This window comes from Mucor mucedo (genome assembly GCF_025094135.1).
Source record: "Mucor mucedo strain NRRL 3635 chromosome Unknown EV154scaffold_154, whole genome shotgun sequence".
NCBI lineage: Eukaryota > Fungi > Mucoromycota > Mucoromycetes > Mucorales > Mucoraceae > Mucor > Mucor mucedo.
The window spans coordinates 1-10,760 of record NW_026252438.1 but is presented as its reverse complement, the minus strand read 5'-3'; the positions used below and the strand labels follow the sequence as shown (position 1 = coordinate 10,760).

Here is a 10,760-nt window from a genome sequence, read left to right as displayed (position 1 = left end):
TTTTTTTTCCGTATGTATAAAAAAGAAAAAAAAAAAAAAAAGAGAAAGAAAATATTATAATAATGTGTGTGTGTGCGTGTGAATATATATAAACAATGAGTAGGGGGGGACAAGAGAGAGAGGGGGGGGGGGGGGGAGAGATAAATAATGATACAAAAAAAAAAAAAAATGTGATATGTGTTGTGAGGGGATGTGTGTCGAATCTTTTCTATTGGGCAGTGGCAGTGACGGTTAATTTTCCTCTTTGAATGGCCTGCACAAAAGCTTCTTCCATATCTAATTCACCTTCCAGCGGTTCATTTTCTCCCGTGGCCTCATTCTTATACTGCATCGTCACCTGCATACCAATACGTTCCACCACTTTTTGTCTCAACATATCTAAAGTACAATCCGTCGGCACTTTCATGGCAAACATATCGTCCTTGTGTACAATCTTGATCTTGATCTGATTCTGTTGTTGTCCTCCTCCTCCTCCTCCTCCTTGAGATTGTTGAGACTGATGAGAATGGCTGACACGTGGATCATAGTCCAATTCAATATCTCCTTCATGAATACCGAATAATTGCCTTTGCACAAGCTCACTTTCTGCTAAATAGCCCGGTAACTTTAATAAATCTTTACAATATCTGTCCAAATCCACTTGCCGTTCTTGCGTAATCTCATCCGTCACATTCTCTAATGGCCCCGGCATAAACGGTAATATACGCTCTCGTTCTTCCTTTCCTGCTTCCATAGGGAACATCTGCAGCAAATTGATCTGAAAGTCGTAAAAGTCTATATGTCATAGGAGAGAGAGGGGGGGGGGGGGTTTACATCAAATTAGTTATCTACAATCTTTTTTTTTTTAAAAAAAAAAGCTGTTGGGTTTCCATGATTACCTTCATATAAACGGTAAAGAATACGATGGGCTCCACCATGAACACGCGCATAAATGACAAACCAATACTGATCACCTTCCAGAATAAAAGAATCAATTGAAGCAAAAGTGACAAGCTCCAACATGGATTCTGTGGAAGAATCGGATAATCTAGTGGATTTAGGTGTCACTGCCACTGGTGTCGCCGAAGAAGACGATGCGACGGATGCGGTCTTTTCAAATACACCCAAGGGAATACTCGAAGCTTCATAACTCAATGTCATCTTTTTCCAATCTTCTACACCAGGTACAGGGTTGGATTGCTCAATGTGATCAATTAATTCTCCCGTTTGCGCATCTCGTACCTGAACAAAGGACACCGGAATCAATCCAGGTCCACCTAAACGTCCAATGGGTTTAGCAACAAACCATTCATGATTGGATTGAGCAATCACCACAATGGCTTCTCCTGCTGTCGCTTCAAGTTCATCGGGTCGCTCCGCTTTAAAGTCGTACATGACGACACCATACACTTGTTGGTGTTTCTTTTTTTGAATCCCTATTCCTATATCCAAAAAAAAAGTAAGCACGTCTTTTTTTCTCCTTGGGGGTTACGAAAGCATGCTGCTGATGATTTGTAAACTCACCTTGGGTAGTGGAGGAGAGGTCAGAAAATCCAGAATCTAACTCTGAGGTCAATGTGGACGAAGTGGAAGAAGAAGTAGGTCGATTGACAGGTAAACTACGCTCATTCTTTTCAATGACTTGAAAATAAGAGACAGGTACAAGACCTTGGGACTTGGACAATGGGTTACAAGCTTCAAACCATTGAGCGTCATGTTCTCTACCCGTGACATGAAAGAAATCACCTTTCTTAAACGAAAGTTCGGCACCAGACGTTGCTTGGTAATCGTGTAAAGCTTTAATAATCTTTTTAGGTAACTCTAACGTCACTTGTGCAATAGGTGTAGATATCTTGGCTTTCGTGAGTCGACGTAGACTTTTAGAAGCCCTTTCTTTAGTAGAAAGAAACATTGAAAGTGTAGGAAAAAAGGGTCAATCACAAAAAAAAAAAGAATAATAATATTAAAAAAAAGAAGAGAGGAGAAGAAAAAAAGTTTTTTTGTTGTCAGTGATGTGTTATTGTCAATTTGGACCATGGACCTTGTCTGGACCAATCGCATCTGTTTGTCCATGCCGTTGTCGGAGTTCAATTTACGCCTTGGTTGCATCATGTGTACCAACTTTTTTTTTTTTTGCCGTATAAACATGTAGCTTTTTTTTTTTAACCCCTTTTGATTGTTCTCTCTCTTATATATACTACATTTCTACTGCGTCACCTTATTATGCATAATTTAGTGAAACAAAAAGAACAGCGTAAGTAATCTCTTTCTCTCTCTTTTTTTTTTCTTTCTTTTTACTTCTTTTGATTACTTCTCTACCCCTTTTTTATCTTTAGACCTCTACGGAGACGACTCGATTGAAATTGCACAAACGGATGAAGACATTTTAGAGCAATCTGACTTGGATGAACGCATCATGGATGCAGAACAACGCTTCAGTACTTCCTCTGTTTCAACCTCTTATTTCGCTAGTGAATATTTTGAACATCCTGCACTGTATCGTGTTCTCTTTATGGGTTCTACCACCAAGGCCAAAAAGAATGAACTCCTTCTTAAACTATCCCAAGGATTTGTCCATGTTCTTGACCCAACGGATAAACCCCCACTGCGTAAACCCATCTTACCCTTCAAAGAGGTCAAACACAATGCTCTTTTACTCAATGAGGACGAAGAGGAACTGGTATCGCATATCTGTGAAGACTATGGTGTCTCCATGATCGAAGCTGATTTCACTTGGCATTCCAACGCTGTCAATTATTCCCGCGACCCTACACAACTCCTATTACAATATGCCTGGAATCAATGTCCCAACCCTAGAGAATTACCTTCCGCTTGGTTAGAAGCACAACTCTCTCAAACTGAATTTCAAGGTCAAATGTATCCTGAAAAGACACCCAACGGTATCGATCTTTGTGTTTATTTTTATGATGGTCCAGCTCATGATGATCGTACCAACCAAGATTTAAATACCTTGTGCATACTACGGAAATTAGGTATTTACGTCTTACCCTTGACCAACACCCGTGATGAATCCATCAGCACCCATTTCGCTGATTTGCTCACACGTTCCAAAGTAAGATGTCTGGACCTAGGAAATCTTGAGGTGGGTCAAGAACCTTCCTTCTTTCATCAACGTCAATCTACTGCAGACCGTATCTCTCGATTGCAAGGCATGGAATGTACTCAATCTAATATACCAAGAGTCGCTCCTTATCAAGTGGTGGCCGTAGAACAATTTTGTGGTATTGAGAATAAATCCGTATTCAAGCTATTAAAACGGACACGAGAGAGACAAGTGATACGAGATGAATTAAAGGAAGAATTAGCAAGGCAAAAATTACCCGATGTATCATCATCATCACCATCATCACCTATACCACCCTCTCCTTCACTACCATCACTAACCCCACCTCTACTCTTATCCGTACAGAGAAAATCCGCTTGGAAGTATCTTTTATTCTCCCTTTGTCTAACAGGTGGTATATGGCTTGTACAACGTCCAACCTTATCTGAACCTTGGGAAGCATCCTTTACAGCTACGCCCGACAGGAAATTTATTCTCTCTACACGCAATACCACAGGTCATCTTGCATGGTCTGATCCTTTACCTTCTGTCTGGCTTAACCATCATTATGCTGTACCTGTGCAACGACAAGAGCAAATAGGCATGTATACACTTTTTACCCCAAACTTGAATAATGTATCAGTCCTTGTTTTCAGCATCAATTCAACCGAGATGAGTTTTAAACAATCTGATAAACCCGTTTTTGTCCTGCTAGAAGCCGTAGCAACAACTCCAGTACCGTCACTACCGATCCTATTAGAAAAGAATGTGGATGAGGGTAGGATGAATCATCCCAATAGAACGGAGGAAAAGGAGGAAGAGGAAGAGAAAGAGCAGGATGAAGAGAGAGGTTTTTTGGAAGCATTTTGGAATTACGTTGTCTTTTTAGCAAATAATCCCATTTCAAAGATTAAAGTACTGACAGTCGAATAATAAAAAAGATATTTTTTATTTAGTTTTTTTACTTGGGGAATGAGGTGTATAAATGATGAAAAGAATAAAAAATTATGTATATATAAGAAAGAGTTAAATATCACGAACAATGGATTCTAAAGGAGCATTTTCATAAATAATACGATAGACTGTATTAAACAAGGGGAATTCCTGAGTCATTTGACGAGCAGAAAGGAATTGATGTACTTCTTCAGCAGTTAAAGTACCTTGTAACTTTTGACCATTTAATAATTCCTTTTCCAAGACATCAATTGGTTTACCCGTGATAGCAAAAGCCTCTGCTACTTTACGGTTACGTCCACCAGAACATGTGGTAATTAAATCAGCAACACCACACGATTCAAAAAACGTTGTGTCTTCCACTGTACCGAAAAATGTCTGTCCAAACTTGCGCATCTCCATTAATCCTAATCGGATAATCGCTGCCTTTGTATTACTTCCGTAACTAGAAAAAAAAAATGATCTCAGTCAGTTTTCATCTTTTTTTTTTAGCTCTAGACTCTCTCTCTTATTTACCCTAAACCATCAGAGATACCAGCACCCACAGCAACCACGTTTTTCAAGGCACCACAGAGTTCAACACCCACATAGTCACGAATGACATTGACATGGAAATAACTGGTATTGAATAATTTAAAGAACAATTCACCATCCTCAGCAGATCGACTTCCAATGGTTGTTTCACAGAATCGTTCTAAAGCCACTTCATCAGCAATATTAGCACCACTGAGAGCAGCTACGTTAATACCCAACTGACGAGATATTTCCTCTGAGAATAAAGTGACACCTTCAGGTTTAATTTCGAGACCCTTGATGAGGGAGATGGCTTTGGCATGAGGAGCAATATGGTTCTTCATCTCGTTACAGACACCACGTACAAATTGATGGGGTAATACAAAGATCAAGACGGAAGCACCACGACTGGCTTCAACCAGGTTGGGGACAGCCTTGATATTATCTGTAAACTTGATACCCGGTAAATACTTGGGATTTTCGCGCTCACGATTAATCACATCCGTTAACTTTTCTCCCTTGAAGTCTTCTTCAAAAACCCATTGTCGTACTTCTCGTTCAAAGATATCTGAGTGCTTCAATACATTTTCTGCAACAATCTTTCCTACCGCTGAACCCCTTTTTTTTTTGTTGTTGGTTTGGTTTAGTACATCTTTTGGGGGTTGTATCTTTATACTTTTGCTTACCAGTTACCGGAGCCAATCACACATACACTTTCTTTAGTCATACTTTTATAAAATCTTTTAGATAAAAGAAAAGGCAATGGTCGTATCGAAGATTGAATATATTTATAGGCCATCATTTTTTTTTTTTTTTTTTGTTGGTTTTGGAAAAAAAAGAGGGATGATATTCTTGTATTACCTGGCTTTGAAAAACTTTAAAATTTTTCTTGTCACCGTGATAAGAATAAGAAACTTTAATGCTAGTATTTTGCATGTGCAGGCATATGAATGCTTCATTTCACATGTTGTCTATCTTATGACTATTATTAAAAAAAGACCCTTCACAAATTCAGTCAATTTCCCTATTTTCATATCTTTTATTATGTATTTAGGCTATTACCCGAAAAAAAAAACGTGTCTTATTCTTTCTTTTTTTTTCATATGAAGATGATATATTGACTTTTAGTGCCACTATAATTCTTTTAGAATACTTTACTTAAACAACACACACGTGGCACTCAAAAAGGGTCGTTTTGTTTATTCTCTATGAAAAAAAGGGTCGTCTTTTACTTCTACCATTTTTCCCGCACCCTCCCCCCCTCCCCCAACGCGGCAAAAAAAAAAAGTTGTCTGTTCTTAAAACGGCGGGATTTTCTTGTGATTTTACGTGGATCTTTTTATAAGATCTTCCTTTTATTTTCTTCTACAATCACTAAATGATGCTGCATAAAATATAAATAAACAAAAAAAGTGTGCTACAAGGTCCGTGTGTTCCAAGCCGCGTGTCATCTCTCTAAAAATAAAGTCTTTGTATTCATCTTTTTTTCCTTTCTCTCTTGACTAATCGTTGCATGGCAACCCCCCCCCCCATCTGTCAGTCGCTGTTCCCATACGGGTGGGCGATCCATAGTAACGTGCCGCCTGCCTTTTTTACTGTCTTTAAATTAAATGTCTCATTCAAACTCAGATAGCTTGCTTACAGTGTTGTCACTTCAAATTCAAACAAATGCAAATTATTTTTGGACAAACTTAGAGGAAGAAACAGTTTTTGAATACACCCAAAGATATTTTTTTGCCCGTTTTAATTTTTCTAAGATAAACATAAATACGTAGGTACGTTTTTAGCAACAAATAAACCTGCTAATTTTCAACTTGTATAGCTTTGAAAAATTATAAAATTTACCTCAACGAAAAGGAAGGATGTTTATCAATAGCCTGTACACAGATGGGTACACTTGTAGGATTTTTTTTTGCCGAAAGAGATACGCAGAGTCTCTTGTAAATGAAACTTCTTTGAAGCTACAGTGCATCTATTTTACAATGAACAATTTTTGGCTCCGATTTTTCAAAAAAAAATAAAAACTCTATCTCCTCGATGAATTCAACAGGTATCCAAAATCCGGCTCTATTACATTCTTTATTAGAGAGTTCTCCACAAACTAATAGAGCCGGATTTTTTTTTTTCACACAAAATTTTTTACAGATGGCAAAACAAAATTGCCCATTTACAGTGGAGAGACCCAAAGATGTCCGGTAGGTGTTTTACAGTGCAAAAATTCATAAAAATCCAACGGATATATCCCGGTTAAACATTTTCCCGCGATAAATCAGATTTCTCTGTCAAAAAATATGAAAATCACCAGTCTAAAAATCCGACTTTTAAGTTCTGAAAATGTTCGTTTTAACGAAAATTGTTCATTGTAAAATAGATGCACTGTACATTATTTCAATAGTGAAGAAATATATATTTTAGACCTTGCACAGTAGATCCCAACAGGAAAGATGTTTTTGTGTCATTTCATGGTAACACGGATGTTAGGCGGCTATCATCTGCCGAATATTACAACATGAATGGAAGTGCCAATCGTCTGAAGTTGGAGCAAGACAGGAAGAAAGAACAAGGAGTGCAAACAATCGAGACAAACATACCTTCTGTAAAGTCAGCAGTTACTGATAAATATATTACGCATGTGAAATACATGATGCAACATAAGGACACACTATTTAGTTTTTACAATTTTCAAACAGCAAGAGTCAAATGGTGTAATTACATTAGAAAACAGCGTGCCCTCCAGGATGCTGTAAATATCCTAATTAACGGATCAAAGAAGTACAATAAAGGACGACGGAAGAAAACAAGAAAAAACAAGAAAAAACAAGAGAAAAAGACGCAAGACAGCTGCAAAGTATCAAAGCAACACCCCTCAAGCCGGCTCAAGACAAAGAAAAAGTCTAACACTAAATCTGAATTTCCATTTTTATATCGTCTGAAAAGGGTAAGCAAATGTCTGAAAGTGAATTTTTATTTGTCTGAAAAAAACTGATATTGTCTGAATTTGAAGTGTAAACACTGTATATAAATCAAAATGTGGCGTCTGAGGAACCCACCCTTTTCTCTCTTTAGCATCCTCACACACACTGCCAATAACAGAGAGGGAACCTGTGATTGTCAGGTTAATAATACATAACACTCTGACACACACAATGGTTTTTATTATTATATAGTAAAGAAAGAAATAAAATAAACGAGATATTTAGTCATTAGCTATTAGAACGGATAATTTATTTTATAACAAACCCAAAAAAAAAACGTTACTTTGTTGATATGAGTGTCATCTTTTAACTTGGGCAGTAGTAGAATGAACCACAGTTTATTGTTATTGGCAAGTTGTATGGGTTCATCACAAGAATAAAATAAAAAAATATCCTTTTACGAACGAGGATCCGAGGTTACACTGACTTTTCATGCAAAAAAAAAAAAACAAATGTATAGAAAAGACACTGCTTTGTATTTTTGTTTGCATAGAATGAATAATAAATTTTATTGTATAGAATAGACTTGTAGCATTCTTATTTGATGACTCTTTTCACATCAGACACGCGGGTGTTGAGTACATGAGTGACAAAAGAGGTACAACCCTGCAAAATAGACAGATCATTCAGTCTCAGACGTCAGAAATTAGAACGAAAATAACTTTATACAATTGGACTGAAACACTAAAAAAGTGTTCATTGATAGACAATTTACATATCTCTGTTGATATGTGATCTATCTTACAGGATATTAAAAGCTGATTTGCTGTAATTACAATGGTCATGATTAGGGGAGCGCCTTTTAGTTGAAAATGACATCCGACAAACACCGTCCAATGCGAGCAAATACAACGCTCAACCCCCTTATTCTTAAATACTCATAACGTTTTAAAAAGAAAAAGTGTCACAGGGGCTCAAATGAAATTTATCATTCTGTAAGCACAAAAAAAAAGAGTTGGTGGTGGGTGACATGAAAATTAAAACCCCACCCCGTATAAAAAATAAAAATCGCTCTTTTTTATTTTTATTTTTTATTTCTTGGCTCCTTGTTTTTTCTTTCTTTTCTTTCTCTCTCTCTTTTTAAACACACAACTAAAACTATATACCTATTGGTGTCATGTTGGCAGATGCATATGGTAATGCCTAGTTACCATCCGAAACAACTTAAAACTCAACAAAAGTCCTTCTTTTTTATTCATCTAAATAGATTTCCTATTGAAATTACTACTTGTCGGTGATTCCGGTGCTGGAAAGTGAGTTTTCGTCCCCCTTCCCTTTTTTTTTTTTATATTCAATAAACATTTTTTATCTCTCTCTCTCTTTTTTTATACCCACTTTCCAATTGTATGCTTGAGGTTTCTATCTTTCTTTTCTTCTTTTAAATGTATTGATTTTCCCTTCTTTTTCTTCTGTAGGTCATGCTTATTATATCACTTTTTAGAAAATCAATGTAACCTTCACCAAAATATGATCACACACACACACACCAAAAAAGTACTAAAATTCCTCTTTTCACTTATCCTAGTTAAAAAAGATTCGGTCAACACAATTGGAATGGAATTCGGGACACGGATAATACATATTGCAGATAAATCCATCAAGCTACAAATTTGGGACACAGCAGGACAAGTAAATATATACATAAAAAGAGGAAAGAAGAGGAAAGAAGAGGAAAGAAAATAACTCAAATCCAAATAGGAACGATTTAGGTCTTTAACAAAGAGTTATTTTCGTGGTGCAGCAGGTGCACTGGTGGTATATGATATTTGCAAGTAAGTTTTTTTCTTTTTTTTTTTCTGAGTAAACGAAATATTCACACACACACACACATACATTGGTACAGTCGAGAAACATTTTTGGGGATTCGGTCATGGTTGACTGACGTAAGAGCATTAGCCAATCCAGAATTAGTCATTATTTTAGTGGGTAACAAGAATGATAAAGCCGATGAACGAGAAGTGTCTTATTTGGAAGCTAGTAAATTTGCACAGGAGCATGGTAAACAATAGAATAAGTAGAGAGTATCTGCCGTATCTCTTATTTTTTTTTTATTATTATCTCTGTAGAAATGATGTTTTTGGAAGCAAGTGCTCTAAGTGGGGATGGCGTAGAAGATATGTTTTTTAAATGTGCTCGATCTATCTTGAGCAAAATTGAAACAGGTCAAATCGATCCTGAGCGAAGTGGAAGTGGTGTACAATTTGGTGATTCCAGTCTAAGGAGAATGACGCAAAGAACACGTACTAGAAAGAAAGAGAGATCATGTTGCTTTTAAAACAAATAAATACCTTGTTTTTTTTTATTTTATTTTTTTATGCATAATACATATATTTTAGAAAACCGCTCAAGGCGGGGGATGGTTGGGGGGGATATATATTTTATTATTCACGCAATGATATCAATCACTTTATTCCATGCCCGTCTCCATTTGGGAAGCGCTTCTTCTTCAATATCTTCTTCCTTGACTGATAAAACGTCATCTTGAAGTGTCCCTGTTTCGAAATCCATCTCCAGTGTCTTTACAAAGGCAGGTCGCTTGATCAATTTATGACCAAAATAAAGCACAATACAAAACATGACGGACAAATAAGAGGAAACACAGTTTTTGGGATCAATCGGTGGAAGAAACGTCTGATATCCTTGACCAGCAATCACTATACATCCAACAATAATCACAAAGATATCTCCAAAGGGGAAAAAAGGTGCTGCATACGGTAATGAAGACACTAATTTTCCTTGTGCTTTCAATCCCATGCGGAATCGAATATGCGTAATCGAGATCGTCACCCATACAATCAATCCTGCCACTGAAGGAAGTGCTGTTAACCAGTTAAAGACCACACCAGAACTAAATAAACTGGTCAAGAAAGCCAAACATCCAATACCACAGGTAGCAAGTACAGAGTAAATAGGAATACCCCATCGATTCACACGCGTAAAAAAGCGTGGTGCAGATCCATCTTGAGCAAGCGCTAAAAGGGTTCGACTGGATGAATACACACCTGAATTGCCTGCAGATATCATGGTGATCAAAATAATAGCATTCATCAGATCGGCAGCCCATGCAGCACCTGCTTTTCGAAATACTAACGTAAACGGTGATACAGCTACATTACCAGATCCTTTTAAAAGATCAGGATCCGTATATGGAATAACGAGACCAATGATCAACATGGACAAGATATAAAACAGTACAATTCGAAAGAACACTTGTTTCACTGCAGAGGGTACCGTCTTGTGAGGATTTTGTGATTCTCCTGCTGTAATACCTACAA

General features: G+C 37.1%; 6 protein-coding genes across 6 annotated transcripts; 3 read left to right on the top strand and 3 right to left on the bottom strand.

Moving 5' to 3' along the window:
• Positions 1-17: 17 nt before the first annotated feature.
• EV154DRAFT_451722 (uncharacterized protein) lies at positions 18-1,981 on the bottom strand. Its single transcript, XM_051597253.1, has 3 exons — positions 1,504-1,981; positions 879-1,421; positions 18-774 (listed from the first exon to the last, which is right to left on the bottom strand). The coding sequence occupies exons 1-3, from the start codon at positions 1,889-1,891 to the stop codon at positions 209-211; spliced, it is 1,497 nt and encodes a 498-aa protein (XP_051452184.1). The 5' UTR covers positions 1,892-1,981; the 3' UTR covers positions 18-208.
• Positions 1,982-2,602: 621 nt separating this feature from the next.
• Positions 2,603-2,974, top strand: EV154DRAFT_391348 (uncharacterized protein; the record flags this gene model as incomplete). Its single annotated transcript, XM_051595114.1, has 1 exon — positions 2,603-2,974. A coding segment is annotated over one exon (372 nt), but the record flags the coding sequence as incomplete, so codon positions are not given.
• Positions 2,975-4,069: 1,095 nt separating this feature from the next.
• On the bottom strand, positions 4,070-5,237 carry EV154DRAFT_430035 (glycerol-3-phosphate dehydrogenase [NAD+]; the record flags this gene model as incomplete). Its single annotated transcript, XM_051596514.1, has 3 exons — positions 4,070-4,442; positions 4,514-5,128; positions 5,197-5,237. 3 exons carry the CDS (start codon positions 5,235-5,237, stop codon positions 4,070-4,072), a joined length of 1,029 nt encoding a protein of 342 aa, XP_051452182.1.
• Positions 5,238-6,801: 1,564 nt separating this feature from the next.
• Positions 6,802-8,359, top strand: EV154DRAFT_486696 (uncharacterized protein; the record flags this gene model as incomplete). The annotated part of the gene is made up of 4 exons (XM_051598881.1): positions 6,802-6,872; positions 6,926-7,448; positions 8,005-8,083; positions 8,277-8,359. The coding sequence occupies 4 exons, from the start codon at positions 6,802-6,804 to the stop codon at positions 8,357-8,359; spliced, it is 756 nt and encodes a 251-aa protein (XP_051452181.1).
• Positions 8,360-8,506: 147 nt separating this feature from the next.
• Positions 8,507-9,792, top strand: EV154DRAFT_526532 (uncharacterized protein). Its single transcript, XM_051603399.1, has 7 exons — positions 8,507-8,621; positions 8,693-8,738; positions 8,901-8,935; positions 9,011-9,114; positions 9,184-9,257; positions 9,329-9,483; positions 9,552-9,792. The coding sequence occupies exons 1-7, from the start codon at positions 8,603-8,605 to the stop codon at positions 9,758-9,760; spliced, it is 642 nt and encodes a 213-aa protein (XP_051452180.1). The 5' UTR covers positions 8,507-8,602; the 3' UTR covers positions 9,761-9,792.
• A 78-nt stretch (positions 9,793-9,870) lies between these two features.
• EV154DRAFT_430056 (amino acid permease/ SLC12A domain-containing protein) lies at positions 9,871-10,760 on the bottom strand (the record flags this gene model as incomplete). The annotated part of the gene is made up of 1 exon (XM_051596515.1): positions 9,871-10,760. A coding segment is annotated over one exon (890 nt), but the record flags the coding sequence as incomplete, so codon positions are not given.